General features: G+C 34.4%; 1 protein-coding gene across 1 annotated transcript in view; it reads right to left on the bottom strand.

Annotated features, from left to right (window-relative positions):
• The window catches only part of ABCA13 (ATP-binding cassette, sub-family A (ABC1), member 13), a gene marked incomplete at its 3' end in the record, with an annotated part of 141259 nt that overhangs the window by 80720 nt on the left and 43164 nt on the right, over positions 1 to 17375 (bottom strand). The window contains exons 21-25 of the mRNA XM_010013136.1: positions 15926 to 16090; positions 10296 to 10470; positions 7929 to 8071; positions 3267 to 3380; positions 2076 to 2166 (exon numbers count right to left, since the gene is read on the bottom strand). Coding sequence (XP_010011438.1) covers positions 2076 to 2166; positions 3267 to 3380; positions 7929 to 8071; positions 10296 to 10470; positions 15926 to 16090 — 688 coding nt within the window. The remainder of the gene's footprint in view (positions 1 to 2075; positions 2167 to 3266; positions 3381 to 7928; positions 8072 to 10295; positions 10471 to 15925; positions 16091 to 17375) is intronic.

Genomic DNA, 17375 nt, shown 5'->3' with positions numbered 1-17375 from the left:
GAATTTGGAGCAGGAATAGTAGGGTGAATAGCATGTCTCTAAGACCGTTAACAATTTATAAAATTGTAAAGAAGTAAACAAAACATACAAACATAAACACCTTGGATTTCAACGTAATTAGAAGTCAGCTTAATGCAAGTGTAGATGTAATAAACCAAGGGAAAATTAGCTTTAGTTAGAAGACAAAATATATAATTGCACAGATCACATGATTTTAGAAAATCTGAGCTTTGGATGGAAATAATCAGATTGTGAGTGATAAAAACAATAACATATATGGATACATTGAAGACTTTAATTGGATCCAACCAGATAATTACAGGACTAAAAAGCTGATGCAGTATAAAAGCAATGAAATTTTAAAAAACATAAGAGGTTTATAGTAGCAGCTGCACATGATTAAAGACTAATAAAATTAACAAAAAAAAAACATATACAAAACCAACATAAAAATAAAATGGCTTAGCCATTTTTTTCAAAATGCAAAATAACAAAGCAAATCTGTAAAAAGAAGTGTAATCAAAGTGTAACTGCAGAAGAGTGCTCTGGCACTTTGGACAGATCAACTTCACAAAAGCATAAATGCTATTGTGATCTATAGCCCATATTGATTTTCACTTTTTATATCATGTTAATTTTATTGACTGTGTTCCATTAAAATAAAGAAATTCTAGTTTCATAGCCATTGTATTTCAATGATTTCCTGTGTTCACCACCAAGACTATTAACCATTTATTTACTGTCAAATGTTCTTAGCTCTGTTAAAGAGCTGTAGCTTGAGAAACACGTACACAGGTTTCTCTGATGATGTTGTCTGCAACATGGAAGAGGTACCTGGTAACTTGATCTTGATATCTATTTAATGAAATACTATTTCCCCATAACTCATGTAGTTCCCAGTGTTAGACCCAAACAAACAAGATTCATCTATTACTGAGCTAATATATTGAGACAGCTAATTTTCCAGCAGACCTTGCATGTTAAGAGACTTACTCTTTCCTCCCTCCTTTCTTTCTAATTGTGTGATTCTGTAGGGCTTTTTCAGTTGTATTTTAAGCCACCTTCACCATGAGGGGTGAGCTATGCTGACCCAGACTCAGCAACAGTTCAGTGTTTAAATAAATCTTCCTGAGAGATAGAAGATTCAAGTTTGAGTCCCTTGGCTAAGGAGAATACCGAGCCCAGATTCTTACTTTCTGGATTGAATTCAGGATATAATTTGTCATTTTTCTTAGAGAAAATGTGAGCAGCTAGACCTAGCCTTCAAACATAGCCTTCAAATCAAGACCAGTTTCAATTAAAGCTCCTTTGTACATGATGTCACACTCTCTGTTATTACTTTTTTCACACTTTTCTTTCTTTCTGGTCCTCAAAATCATGAATGTTTCTTAAATGACATTAGACTCTGCTTTGGTACGGACACATACCAGCAAGCATTTTAATTATCATGCACATACCCTACTGGCAGCAGGACATACAGGATTTTTTTCAATTATTAAAATCTCATAAAAATCTCTAAGTAACTTAAATTTCCAGCATAATCCCCTTTCCCATCAAAGCTGCACAGAGCTTTGGCTGGGCCTGTCCCAGGCTCCAGTTTTCATCACATCACAGCCTGGCTGCGGATCTGTCCATGGTTCTGCTGAGCTGGCCGCAGCATCACCCTAATATCCCCACCTGGCCATTCCCAGGGCTAGGTCTGACCCTGGTTACTCTCTAATCTGAGCCCAGCCTTGGTGTTCCCTGATTATAACCGTATCTCAAGCTTTTCTGAGGTTCAAGGATATCACACACACCTAATTCTCAACAAAAGGAGAATTAAAAAAAATACGGACAGCTTTTGGTTAAACACACTCTATCCAGTCTCATTTTCTATCAGTATTTTGAAATGTAAATTATCTAGTCACTCAGAAGAAAAAAAAGAACTAGAAATATTTGAGACTAACTGAACAAGATAATTTAAATTCTGTTACTTTAGTATCATTCAAGTAGGTAAAACATTCCATTTCAATTGAACATAATTCTAAATTCAAGGCTAATATGGTTAATCAGTATATGTACTTTTATGTACATACCATATACTTGCATTTTCTTAAAGAGTTTTTCCATGTCAATATCCAAATTACTTTCTATGAAGTGCTTTATGAAATTGCTTTGCAGTGCTTCCTAAAATGAAAAGTGTTAGATATTACGTCAGGTTTATATTCTTTAAAGAAATATAAAATATACATATGCATTCATGTTCAATTCCATTACCAAGATTTCCTGCATAACACTGGAGAAGTCACTTAACCTCTCCCTGTCTTCCCCTCTTAAAAGGTTAGCTCCACACATTTCAAGTAAACAGCAAAATATATACTCCCCATTGCTTACATCACTGTCGTCCTTTACTACAAATACTTTAACTGCAAGTCCATTTTAATGTCCTTGCAACTCTGCTAGGATAGGAACCCATTTTCTTTTCCTGCAGGACTTTTGGGCCTCTATACTATTACCTTTAATAGTAATACAGTAAAAAAATTTTAAAAACTGGCATTTGAGAGTTCCTTTTACATTATCTTAACTTCTTTACCTCATTCATCAAATTCTAAGGGGGAAAAAATCATTAGCTCTACATGAGCATCCTGGCATCTGCAAGTCAAATTCATGATTACTAGCATCATTCCTTAATTGAACTTAAAAGTAACAGTTCATTTGATATGTATGGACAATGACAGGATTGCTCTTATTTTCCCAAAGTGTTCCCATGCATGTTTTCACAAGTTGAACGTGGTAAAACTAAATTTTATTAGGGGAAAAAAGGACACAAACATATAGAATGGGAAAAATCCCAGTAACAAAAATACTCTTTTTTTTTTTGGTCAATATTTTTCTCATGTCAGTACTTTTTTTATCAGTTACACACATTGTTAGTAAATGTGTGTAACAAGTGACAAACAAGCAAGTTCCATAAAATATTTTACTTCCTACAATCTTACATTTGTTTTAAGTAAGAGTATAAAGCCTGTAGGTGTATCTATGTGGTTTATTTCCCCTGTTGCCTGGTAATACTGGACACATAGTGAGGTAATGTCAGTTTTAACTGTTTGCACCTCAAAATTTTCTCAGTACCACATCATAGACTTATAACCTAAAGCTAATCTGCTTCTTTTTCAGCAATTTTTAAACCTGAAGGCAGATAGATGGGCAGTTTTACATGCATAGAAAATCTATCTACATTGCATAGAAAATAACCTGAAAATAGGAAGCCATCCCAGTTCACCAACCTGCAGGCATGAGACTGTGAGGACATTTCCACTGGTTTTAAAAACCTCAGACATCCTAAGCCATGTCTCAGAATAAGTCTTCACATTTTCCACAAAACTAAAAGTGAAATTAGCCTGAAAAAAGAATACATGGACACAAATGAAGTAAAAATCGTGCATAGCAAATCTTAAGAAACAAGAAAAACTGGCACTCTTCAGATCTTCTCCAACTCATTTCCATTTAACTTTGATAATCATCAGTAAGGATATCCATGTTTTCTTTTTTCTACTAAAGTATCTGCTCTAGTCTCTGAATACCAAGCAAATTAAAGTCTTCCTGCAGTATGGATATTTCCTACCTGAAGTATCATAAAGACCTCTATTTTATAATATCTCTTTCATACAGAGTTTCACAGACATGCTTCAGAAAGACAGAAAAAAAAATACTGTTAGGATATACTCAAAAGAAAGCATTTGCAGATCTTGTGGGTCTTTTCTTCAAACTACTTTGACTAAATATATAAAAAGAGTGAAATTTGGAAGCACAGTCTGGACAGTGAATTGTAAACTTCAACTTGGACCACATTTTGCAGTAAGTCCTATTGAAAGTACACGATTTTTTGCCTTAGCATTTTAATTCACTGCTCCTAGCAGAACATGGGAAAACAATTTGTGGTGGTTCTTTCTTCTTGTTTGTAGCACAGAAAGCCCCAAAGAGACCTTTGCAAATATTTGTATTTTCCTGAAAGATTTTATGCATTTAACTTCTGAGACTCCTCATTCTGTGGTGAGGCACTGGAATGGGTTGCCCAAGGAAGTAGTGAATGCTCCATCCCTGGTAGTGTTCAAGGCCAGGTTGGACAGAGCCTTGGGCGACATAGTTTAGTGCAAGTGTCCCTGCTCATGGCAGGGGGGTTGGAACTAAATGATCTTAAAGTCCTTTCCAACCCAAACCTATGATTCCACTCCAAACCGTTAATTCCCCTTTTCTTTTAAAAAAAAAAAAAAAAAAAAAAAAAAATGGTAAATTCAAATAGCAGAGGAAAGACTAAGACAAAAGGGGATTGTTTATTTTTTTTTGCTTTCCCATTCACTGTGGTAGGCCTGGAGGTTCTTGTATCAGAAGCCTTCTACATAAAGGATACTTTAGAGAATGTCTCAAATTGAAGCACAGTAAAAAAAGGTCATAAAGTTTAACTAAATGAGCAATAGGTAGTTTCCAGGAAAAGATAACACCCAGCCAAGAACTCTAGGAGCACTCGAGAATCAAATATTTTGAGAATTCTTTGTAGTGTAACCTGCTGATTAAAAATAATTTATCAGGGAAGTGGAAAATTACAAATGCAATCCTATTCATAGAAAAGATGCTAGAGGAAATAGAGGAATACAGACTAATCATTCTGATATCTGCACTAAACAAATTTTAAATTTGCTATATATATATAATAATAATAAATTACAATAAAGGGTAGAGTGGAAGCAAAGAAGGGAAATAAACATATTTGGGAGATAGAAACACAGGATTTTAAAAAAGAAGTTGCCTCTGATGAAGTGAAACAAGCAAGTGAGGAAGAGGTGGTTGCTGCAGAACATCTCGCCACAGAGACTGAATACTAAAAGTTTATATAAGCTCAAAATGCAAATGGACAAATTATAGCAATCAACTCCTGGCAAGTCTAACTCTTAAGGTTTGGAAAGTTGGGACAGTATTTGAGGGAATATCACTTTCGTGATTCTTCAGTTCTTCCCTATACAGCCTTTACTGATTACAGCAGAAATCAGAACCTAAGGCAAGAAGAATGTTTAATCTTTTATGGTAAAGCAGCTCCTGTGAGTTTGTATGCTAATGACTAGCTGGACTTTGATGTTTAATAAAAATTCTCATCAAGTTCTCTTCTTTCTAGTCCATGAAGATCCATTAAAATAAATATTCTTCATAACATCTAGGCTGGATATTGCCTTTGATTAAATTAGAGTCTTCAATATGAACTTTGGTCCTGAACTAAATATGTCTAAGCCTCCTCATGATGTAAGAAAAATGAAAATGGTATTTTAAGCTTATTGAACTGCTTTTATAATGACATCTTTTAACAGGCTGACAAGCAAAGTGTGCTTACAAAAAGCCAACCAGATACGTAAGTTTAGAATAAGAAATTACTCAACACATTATCAATTTTTATAATTATACTAGACAAAAGCCAGGAAATTTAAATTAATGAATTTGCTAGCTTTCTTTCATTTCTGAGTTGTCTTGCCACATTTATATTTTCTTTATATATATATTCTTTTGACTGTTCAAATTATCAAGAAATAGCACAAAGTTCTTCTAATGTGATTGCCTGAATATAAGATCAACTCTGAGACTCTTTTGAAATAAGAAGTACTTTCATAAGATCAGCTCAGTGGCAAAAAGTTCAGTAGCAAAAACAAGGATCAAAGACATCACACAAGGTTTTTGAACTCCTGGATGCCAGTTGGCACTGAACTTTTTTGCTCTCTGTTAACACTACAAGCTTTATCTCTGATGGTCAGTTATTCTACGCATTAGAACTGTTGACTTCCTAGAAGGTAAAACCAGCAACCTCACAAGTTATTGAAGAATGATCAATTACACAGTCTTGAAACAAAATAGTCCATGTGAAAAACTTAAAAAGTGTATCTTCATATACAAGCATCAATGTTCTTTTTAGCTTTACTCCTCTGATTTTTTCTTTTAGTAAATAGCTGAAGTGGTCACATAATCTAAAAGCAATTAGTACTTCTGTTCCAATTTCAGTAGAAGATTTGGCTCTGTAAGGGCTACAGGGTCATTTTTAGTAGCTATTTTTTAGTAGCTGTGTTCGAGATGCTTGGGACAATATTTTGCATTTAAATTTTGTTTCTGTTCAAGCAATAGCAGATAGACTTCTGTAATTAAGCCACTGAGAAAATTGTTGAAGAAACTCTCTTACTACTTTCATATTTACACATAAACAGATACACATCCATACTTGCTTGTTAGATCTACATGTCTGGGGGTAGAGTGGGAGTATATTAACACAGATTCCTCAAGAAGAAAGTGGAAATTTTGTGAGCCCAAGAATACATAAAGCAAATTAGATACTCTGCTGAAGGCACCTATCAGAATCTTTGTATTGTTCCAGAGCACTAAAAAAACTAAACAAAGGAACAAAAACCAAACCAAACCAAAACAAAACCAAACAAACAACAAAAAAAACAACAAAACAAACCCACACTGACTCCCCCACTCAAAAGAAAAAAAAACAAGGAAAGAACACAAGCAGACTTCATCCTGAACTGTATTACTCAGTCCTGATTTCACTAGATCCATAGGGGAGCACAATGTATGTCAGGACATTTATCTTTCTTACAGATGCTTTAAGAACATGGTTTTGGCATATTATTTGGTGAAATTACATAGAAATGTCTTAAGTGCCTTATTTTAAATGTCTTTGTAACATATAATATAATTACCATTTCTCACATTCGTTCTTTATAGAATTTCCATCTATAAATGTCAAAAGCAGCTTCATTTTTAGCTGACTAAAAACTTAAAATTAATTTTACTCAGCTTTAGGGAAATGACCTGTTGCCCAAATTAAAATTATTTAACAGCAAAATATGGAATCACAGAAACCTTATTTCCAGTTCACAGCAGAAACCATAAAGTTACCTAGTATCTGCTATCTAGTATGTGTTTTTTGGCTTAGTTATGTTTAAGGGTTTTTTGCTACCTTTTTAAAGCATAAGTCCGAATCCTACAATGTATTCCATTTACATGGAAAATAGTTATCATTACATTCAAAGTAACTACAGCCCTTTGTTGTACCACTTACAAGCAGTAATGTTTTTTCTACTTTTTAAATTAACCTAATTACCATTCTTGCAATCAGTAATATTCCAGGGTAAAAATCATACATTTGCAAGAAAAATGTAAAATTTACACAGAACTATACTTAAAATAAGTTGTCATCATCCCTCCTTTTACAGAGGCCTCAAAGCTACTCACGAGCAAGTCTTTCATTGTGGATAATCATGCTAAAGACAGAACAGCTACCATATCAAAACCGCAAAGATAGTAAAACTGTTGAATAATATGAAGTCATCAGCATCCACACGTATGGCAGCTCAGCTACTACTGGTCATTCATATTACTGGTGTTAGAAACATAATCAGGAAGGATACACTGCAGGTTTTTTGGTTGGTTGGCTGGGTTTTTTTTAAATATAGCTCAGTGACTCCCTCAGAACAGACTTTCGTTCCTGGAGCCTCCCTTCTCCACAGCTCCTTATTCTGCCCCACTAGAGTTCCCATCATAAGAGATGTTTGTTGAGGGCAAAAGCTCATTTAGAATACGTATGTCCTACACCTCGATAGAGTATGATTCACATGCTGCTTCTGCTAATGTGTTCTTTTTAATCTGTCTATACAAGATTTAAGGGACTTTGAACAAAATTCTGCTTTTCACACTGAGGTGAAAACACTATAACAAGTAGAATAAAAGACAAGAGATATATTAAGCTGACACTGAGAGCCAGGTGAGAATTCAGGGGTCAGGGTGGATCCAGTTTTCTGAAAGGCAATTATCCAATTGCTTCTACCTATCCTAAAAGAAGTGGACATTTAAAATGAACTACAAAGACAAAGATCAATAAACAGAAATAGTGTTTCTTTGATACTCACCTTCTTCATCACCAGGTCAATCATGTTGATGTTTGAATTGTACAGTATCTTCCCATGCAATAAAGGTTTTAGGAAAGTCCATAGCAAAGCCCCATTAGAAGACCGCAAAATCTCCTGATAAAGCTTCAAGCAAAATGGAGCTGCAAGAGCACAGATTCACTCATGTTTAAAACAGACAACACTGGTGAAGTTGCATTATTATTATTATTAATTTTATTTCAAAGAAAAGCTTGAGTCCGAATTTAGCATCTGCTGCAGCACCATGTCAAATACCATCCAATTGCCACCAAACAAGCACTATAGGTCCCCGAATAGGAATTATTTAACCACAGTCAGTGATAGTATTGAGGATGCAGAACTCTAAACATGAGACACGCAAAAAAAGAATTACAATCCAAAGAGGTTCTCACATTTGTGAAAACCAGCCTGTGAACCCTGTCTATCCTAAAAGCTACATTATTGAATTTTAGAGTGAAAGGACACACAAAATATCTGCCCAGAAGACAAATGCTGAGGGAAGAGTGACTTTGAACCACTCAGATTTACTCCCCACCCTTGGTTGCTCTGTAGCTTTGTATTCCTACTTAAGAAAGAAGTGGATATATAGAAATTCCTTCACAAATACAGATTTTTTTTATCTGTATAATTTTGTAAGAACCTACTAAAATCACAGGGAAAAAATACCATGAGATAATTTCTTGATTTGAAAAATCTAATCAGTTCATTTTTCAATTCCTTAATGAAAAAAAAACATGTTCCTACATCAGATGGGTTGTTAATGCTTTAGAATGTACATCCTTCAGAACTGGGATCCAAGGAATATCCCACTGCAAGACCCAAAATATTCCACTGCACTTGCACTCAAGTAAAGACAATGAATTTCCTATCAGAAACGTTTAGATTTTTATGCCTAACTCATGCATTTTGTGGTGGGTTTTTTTTATTATGTATTATGAGTGGATTTAGAAATATCCCATTTCCAGTGCTGTGAAGAAACATTAAGTAACATCATTAACTGGCCAAGGAAGACAAATTATTGTACATAATCGAAAACTAGGCCAAAACCATTTAAACTCCTGCCAAAGTTTAAGAAACAAGTGTTTCTTTGTCCAATTTTTTGCCTTCTTTAAGGGAACAATCATTACTAAACACAATCATTGCTATATGACAGCAAAGAATTAGAAGGCTCCAAGCTAGCCAGTCAGAAACATCAATATCCTGAAGACACAGGAGACCAGCTAATTTGAGTTTGCTGTGATTTTCAGAAAGTCATTGGCAAGTGTCTGGTACACAAAATAAGTGCAAGTTAATCACTGAGAAGGAGTACAGATTGAGATTCTGTTGCCTCCTATAAATGTTTCTACTTTGATTTTACATTGCCTTGTTTACCATTTTTTTTAAATTAAAGAAACAGGATTTGTTCACTAATATGAATGCTGGAACTAACACACTTAAAAGATATTTCAAGGTCCTGAGGTAAAATGTCTTACAACACTCCAGTTGTGACAGTATTAAAAAAATAAATAAATTAATAAATAATTGAGAAACAGCACTTCTGGTAAACAGCTTTAAAAGAAGCTAAGTCACAGTCAATCTCTCTAATCAGCCATCCTGCTAACTTCGTTCTTCAAATAGGAAAGAAAAGCAGAGCTGCCTGATTACTGCTATCCCACACACATAACTGAAGAAGGCTAGGGCAGAGCTCTGGCTCCCTCCCCAGGGTACCAGCAAAACCAGAATCAGTTTCTGGCTGTAGAAACAGATAGATGAGAAAGCCATGATCCACAGTCACAGATCCTTCCCTAGTGACACTCTATCACTGTATTCTCTTGCACAGGGCCACTGAGGCACTAACAAGGTTGTTAACAGTACTAAAATTAATCAGGGCAAGTCAAATGTATTGAGGAAAGGGAGCAAAGGTGAAATTATAAAAGAGCCAGGAGATTTTCTAGACACTTGATAAAAAGAATAGGAATATCAACTATTAAAAAACATTTTATCCAGAGGGCTTGAGTATTTTACTGCACAATAATACCACAGCTTTGTGCTCACAGAAGAAAGGCATGAAGTAATGAATTCTCAATCTTGTATCTCAGAGATACATTTTTAATACCAAGTGCTCTAAAAATTCTAATAAATATGTCTCTAAGACAGGAATATTCTTATTTATTATTTGTAAAGATAGAAAACAACAAGAATCACTTATGCCTCATCCACAATTATCTTGTAGCCATAAAACTTCGATTGATCAACCCTTGTGCTCAGGATTACAGTGTCAACTGAGATGACAGCTGGTATATAAACACTTCGATTTAGGACGGAGAACTTCTCTAAACTCTGAATGCATACATACAACTTCTGATTGATAGTTTTCCTGAATGCCATATTTTGCCATATCATCCTCCAAGAGTCCATTGATTCTGGGCATGTCAATGAACAGGTTTGCATTGCTGAAAAATGAAGATTCTTCTTTACACACTGCCTTGGTTACAGACTCTAGGGACCCAACAGCTGAACTTCTGAACTGCCCACCTTGCACGAACTAGGAAAAAACAAACAGAAATACAGATGAATTAAAGTTGATTTTAGTAGCTTCAGGGAGAAGCCCTGGTGTTCTCTCAGTCTTGGTATCCAGGACAATTGACAAAATTAGATTACTGTAACTGCCTATAAGAATGAGAGCCTACTCTGCTCTTTTCTGTTTTTCTGATCACCTTTATCATAGGGGAGAAGAGAAGAGGGTAATGTGGTTTTAGTTGCCAGAATACTTGATGAAAGACAGTAGTATAATGTACTACATTATACTGAAAAAAACTGCGTATCAGTTAGGCAGAAAAAGAATGAAACTATCAAAACCACTTGTCTACATATTCCTTGATTATAATGTCACTTTTCACAAAAAGTCTACTTTTCTGGTAGATTAGTCTTGTGTCAAAGACAGCAGAAACAATCCAAACCATTTTGTATATGAATGTTTGCAGTGAAAACAGCTGCTACGTAGAAAAAAAAAAAATAAAAATCAAGTGTACATGCCCTAAAAGCCTATTTTTCCACTACATCTAACTTGTTAGATGCATTTCTAGTTTTTGCACATCTTGAGTCATACCAGCATTTATTATTGCCATTCGCTCATGACTAGTGTACATCTAATGAGCACCATCATTCACCACATAAAACCAAAAAACAAAACAAAACAAACAAAAAACCAGCCTCCTTTGTGCAGCTTCATTTTTCAAATAACATTCTCAGTTGTAACTGGTATCTCATGGAAGGCTGTACAGATGCAGTTTTAAGAGATGAAACAACTGCAAGGCAAGATGCTGCTAGAGTATAACTGAAGGCTGCATTGGACCGCATGATCCTCATTACTGTTGCAGATGCCTGTCAAGAAAAACATACCTAGACCATCAGATATCATTCGAAGACCACGCAACTGACAAATAGTACAAAGGCTGTGATATGTCAACCAAACACATTTCACGCTGGAATAAATTATCATTTTATCATTGGATTATTTGTTTTGTTTTGTTTGTTGGTTTGGGGTTTTTTTTAACAGAAGAGTCAATTTTGAAAACAGCACAGCACTTTATATAAAGAATAAATCACAGACAGTTTAGAGATTGTGCTCTTAGAAACAGTTCATCCTGATCAATGCATTTACTGAAGTGCCAGGTGCTTCTTTAGTAATCATGGAGGAATATTAAAAAAGTGTTATTTACAACTCAGTGTTGGCTCTAAATGATCTGAGTTTTTGCATACAGTTTCAACATACAGCATAGTAAATAAATAATAACCAGATTTTGTAATACCATCATCTACAGCTCTTGAATTAATGTTTGCATGGACTTTACTGGTGGAATAAAGTTTACGTATACACAATGCTGAATACAAGTGGGTTTGAATCCTTATTAGTCACTATTTGCTCTAGAAGAATAAATGAGGTTTCTTTCAGTCAGAGTACAAACTTGCCAATTAATTCCAATTCCAATCAAAAATAACTTGAAATCTAAATATTGAATATTTATGCAGTAAGCTGCCACCAACAGACTGAATCTACTTACTGTCTTTCAACTAAATATCCACTGACTCAGTAAGATATGTTACCTAAAATTTGGCTTTGATAAAGTGGGAGAACTATCTAGGATGGATGTTCCCAAAAAAGTTATCTTTGATCCAGTTGTCCTAGTTTAAACTAAATGAAGTAGGTTTGTAATCAAAGCTGATGACTCCAGACAAGCAGCCTCCTATAAAGAAAGTAATTAGTCGAGTCAGTTGCTCCAACAGATTCGTGGAAGAAGAAGGCTGCTACTGAAGATTAAAAAAAGCTATCTGGAGCTGGATTCTTAAATGGAGGAAAAAAACCTCATAGCATAGAGGCTTCTGACCTAATTAGACAGCTGTATGCTTTAATAAATAAATAAATAAACAAAAACAAATTCTTGTGGAGTAGAAACATCAACTGTTCAACAAAAGAAACCTAAAAAGTCAAGCCAAACTATAGCTCAAACACGAAACTAAAATAAATTCAGAATCATCACATTAAGAAAGAGAGAAAAAAGGCAATATTCCTGGAAAACTACAAGGTGGTTAAAGATAATTCAAAGTCTAATGAAACCAAAGGGATAAAAGAAACAAACGCAGAGAAACAGATATTCCTACTTCTGCGTAGAGCCATAATAAACCAAGGTTTTTATTGTACTGAAATTGAAAGATTCAGGTTAAAAAAATGGTAAAATTACTGATGTGGTTGAATTGTTCTTCAGAAGTTTATCAAATTTAGATGGCAATAATTGAATAAAAAGTAGAAAATCCAACTATACTCAAGAATGACATAATGCTCCGGGAAATAATGGATATCTTGTTGTGATGTTTAATAAGGCAAGATATACAACGAATTTTAAAGTGGAGAGCAATTAAAGAAAGAAAGTATATGAGGAGTAGAATTTGATGCATCATAGAATCATTCCAGACTAACAGTATATTTGTGTGGTAAGACAAGTGCTTTCTCCTAAAAAAGATATATACTATCTCTAAACTAGGTGAAGTCTAATAACCAACTAGTGTTCTTGCCCTTGAAAATACTAATCAGCATTAATCCAATACCTATGTGGTGGTTAAAAAATGGCATTAAGAAGATATTGCAGGGATGGTCTTAAAAGGAAAAAAAAAAATATTGGATCACAGAAAAGTTACTAGTGTTATTCCTGTGAGACTGATCTTTGTGATCACTTATTGTGATAAGTTTTTAGCCCAGAATGAAGTAAATAACTGAGATTTGCCTATAATTTAATAGCAGAAGGCATTTCAGGAGAAAAGATCATCAGATTGCAATATGGCAAGAAACCAATTACCTAATTTAAAGTAAATCAAATATTAAAAGAATGAGTGCAGTACATCAAATATAAAAAGAATGAGTGCACAACATTATTTACCAGCTGAAATCATAAAATGGAGCTTACCTGGGTATATTGCTGATCCTTGATCAAGTAAGACAGAAAAATGTATGCAGCTTACAAAAAAGTGAATGCAAGATTAAGAAAGTAATTTTAGGAAGTATAGACATGAATGAGCAGAACTACCAGAGTTATCAGCTATAATTTCCCTCAAAGATTGTACACATTTCTTGTCCCCAGCATTCAAAATACTTTTAACATGGTGTATGAAGATAACACTAGGATGTCTGAGACAACTGAGAGCCTGTTACAAAAGGATATAAAACTAAACCAAGCAAACATATATATATTTATATTATATAAGATATAAATACAAACCAAACAAAAAAAATCTATTTAACTTTGCAGAACAGAGAAGGACTATGACTGGCCTTACACAAACACATGGGCAAGTCAAAGAAGTTATAAAAGCTACTGAAAATTTTTGAGACAAGAGTAAACATACTAGCCATGGATAAACTTGTCAGAACTAACAAGAGGCTTTTCAGTAATGATACTTTCAACAGAAAACTTGCTCAAATTAGTGGAGGGATTACAGAATGAGGACACCTTTCACAATTGACAGCATTCAGTAAATCTGCAAGTCCTCTCCAGCATATCCATTCATGAGTGACAAATATACCAAAAATTACCTATGGAAATACAAGCGAATGATTTCAAACAACAAAGCATCAAACAAAAATCATGATTGAAATCAGAGTGTTTTTCCTCAGGGAGTTAACCATTCACTCAGTGTTGTTAACAGTAGAATGTGGCTCTGTGTTCCAAATACCACTGACCGGTAGATATTGAGGTTTTAACATAATCTTTTATTACACAGTATGTAGCATACCAATTCAACTTCACATTTTACAGATATTTTAAAGGTATTTTAGTTTTGTCTTTCAGACAAAAATCCATATGCATAATTCACAATTGCTTTATTACCTTTTTTATCATAGATGTTTGGTTGTTTTTTTTAATGAACTTCAAAATAACTTTTTCAGTTAAAAGTTAATGAAGGAGACAATCTGTCTTACTCTATGATGAAGAGCTATGTATTTTTACCTTAAAAATCTTTACGTACATCATTTGATAATCTTCCTAGGTCACTGAACTACTTTGCTGCAAGATATCATGACAATAAAAACCCGGAGGGATGGACTTCTTTGGAAATAGAAGAAAATATTTAAGAAGGGAAGTGCATAAGCAATATTTTCACTTTAGTAGTGCACTTATTCATAGCACAAGTTTGGCCACTACAGAAAAGAAGCAAAAAAAAAAAAAAAAAAAATCAATATTCAAAGGTAGGAATAGAAAGTAATAAAAAATCCACTTATACCTGAAAAGGAAAAGATACTTAAAAATAAACAACTTTTACTAATCTACAAAATGAGAAAAAAGAGAGACATAAGACCCTTCAAAACATTAAATATCTGATTTATTAACAAAAGAAATAGACACTGAATTTTTTAATCCTCCACAAGTTATTAGATGATAAAGCCAAGAAGAAATTTCTCAAGAAAAAAGGAATTAAAAAAACTAAGAAAACAAAGATTGTGCCAGAAAAAGTGACTCAAAAAAGGTAAGATGTAAAAAGGAACAAAAATTCCAAATTTAGAAGTATGCTAGACCACAGAATACGGATTGCCACGGAGCAAAGATTATAATTACAACCAGAAGGCCCTCTACTGTTAGATTTGCTACTTTGCAAACTCTTTTTGAACAGGAAAACAGGACCTTTTCAGAGGTTCTTCAATCAAATAAGCAACTTTAGGACTTCACTCCAAAAAAAATACTTCATTTGTTCAAAGAAAAGTCTGACACAAACAGAACTAGTTTCAGGAAAGCAGAAAAGATGTGAGCATCTGATGAAAACCTCCTTTCATTGCTTCAGACAAAGAGCTACCCCAAAAGGGAGGATCAAAACCAAAACTAATATGCACAGAAGAGCATTTAACAACACACCTCTGTCACACAGATTAGAAGATCTTGAAAAAGATTCATATCACTAGGGAAAACATTATTTAAGGAAGCATTTACTCTGTATTGTAGTCACAAACCAGTCTGGACTGTTTACCACTGAGGGATCTCTTAGAGATTTGCAATTTTAGAACCAGATACATTCATAAACTTTCCACAAAGAATAGCATTTCCAGAAGGTGAGGTATGCTGTAGGGTTCAGAAGGTCTTCTTAAGGAATTGCACTTATTTAACACTAGATTCACCACTGTGCTAGCTGTATAGATGTGCATACAGCAACTGCCCTTAAAGAGAGCAACAAAAGAAATATGCTCAGTTCCACCTCATGCCACATTTTTTTAAGTGCCAAGCAGAACTATCACACAAAAACCTGAAGTGACACAAACAGAAACCTATGGCAGATACAACAGCACATGCTATCTTGAAATCTTACCCTTTAAAAAAGCAAAGCTATTTCTTCTCTCTAAGTTCCTAACTTTCTAGGACACAATTTCTACTAGTCTTCCTCTTTACTAAGCATACATCCCTAAAAAAGTACCTTACAATGGGAATTAAGTTTGTATATCGAAACCATACAGATACCTGCTGCAATGCAGAGATGTCGAGCGCACCAATATTTTGAATTCTTTGGAGGAACACTGGAAGGTTTTCCATAACGTAATGGGCTTTATTGAGAAGAGACCTGATACTAGAAACCACTTCCAGTAGCATGTTTAGTACATTGTCTACCTCAGAAGGTATCTTAACCTTGGAAAAGAAGGAAAAAAAAAATTACAACAATAAATTCCCATTAGAAATACATTTTAACCTTTCAATGAAACACTCAAAATTATTCAGTCTTTTATAAAACTGATTGTACAATGTTCCTGCAAACCAGATTTAACAAAACTCCTTTTAGTATAACTCCCCAGTTACTCTCAAATTCAGCTAAAGGAAAATTCTCTGGTAATGTTAGAACTGGCCTATGACAAATCAGGAATTAAAAACCAAACATGTTATATCTACCAAGCTGAAAAGAGGTCTCCTACCCAAGATGCTAATGTTTTTTCTTTGCTAGGAATTAACTGTGCTACAGTAAGGCTTCAGTAGAAAAGTCCATAAGAATAAGCACTGGTTTTTTTTCTCTCTCTCCACTTCTTCCCTCCCCCACCCCACCCCTGCTTCCCCTCTGCCACTCTTGGTTGGCACATAATTCAGAAAGTAGAAATCTTTTCTTTTTCTTCTGTTATCTTAACATATGCTGGGAAACTGTCTTATTTTTAAAAGTGTGTGGCCAACCTGTTTAACTGCACATGCAGCATGCACAATAGAGATGAATAAAATATTCTTCCTCCCATATGTTATACCTGTTTTCAACTACTTGTACTTACATTTTATGTTCTGTCAATCCATTATCCCAAAAGAACCAAAATAAATGTCTGCTATCAGAAATCCCACTCAATAATTTGTTCTTACAAGTAAAAATATTATCTCACTGAAAACCCACACTATATCCCAGATTATCTGCAGTTGCACAGATAATACAATTTTGCTACAGACTTCTGTATCCCCTTCATTATAGTTTTGGCACTGTATTATTCTTGTCAAAGTCATTTGACTTGGGTCATATAAAATATAGGAGGTTTTGGCTTATGGAGAGATTTATCCTGAGAGCTGGAAAAGCTTTCTGAAGGAGCTACCTGAATTTCCAACATGATTTCTACACCAAATAAAGTGCATTTCAGTGTGCTATGAATTTTTCCCTGAGAATAATTTTGTAATTCTTGTAATGCAAATTCCTATGCTTGCTTTAGTTCCAATGATGTCACATCAGTCTCCCACACTTTCACATTAAGAAGTGAGTAATTGCAGGAATTGCAAACTCTGCTAAAGAGCAATAAAACTATGTCTTCTATCTCTTGTGTTTTCTCTAAAGCTTTCATGATTAACTCTGTGATGATTTTCCTGAGGAAGCAAGAAACGGAATACAGTAGCATCTACCAATCCCATTCTTCGACTGTTGTGTTTATTTTGTGGAGTTAAATGAAGACAG

Source organism: Nestor notabilis, unplaced genomic scaffold (assembly GCF_000696875.1).
Source record: "Nestor notabilis isolate BGI_N333 unplaced genomic scaffold, ASM69687v1 scaffold13924, whole genome shotgun sequence".
Lineage (NCBI taxonomy): Eukaryota > Metazoa > Chordata > Aves > Psittaciformes > Psittacidae > Nestor > Nestor notabilis.
This window is presented reverse-complemented; position numbering and strand designations above follow the sequence as displayed.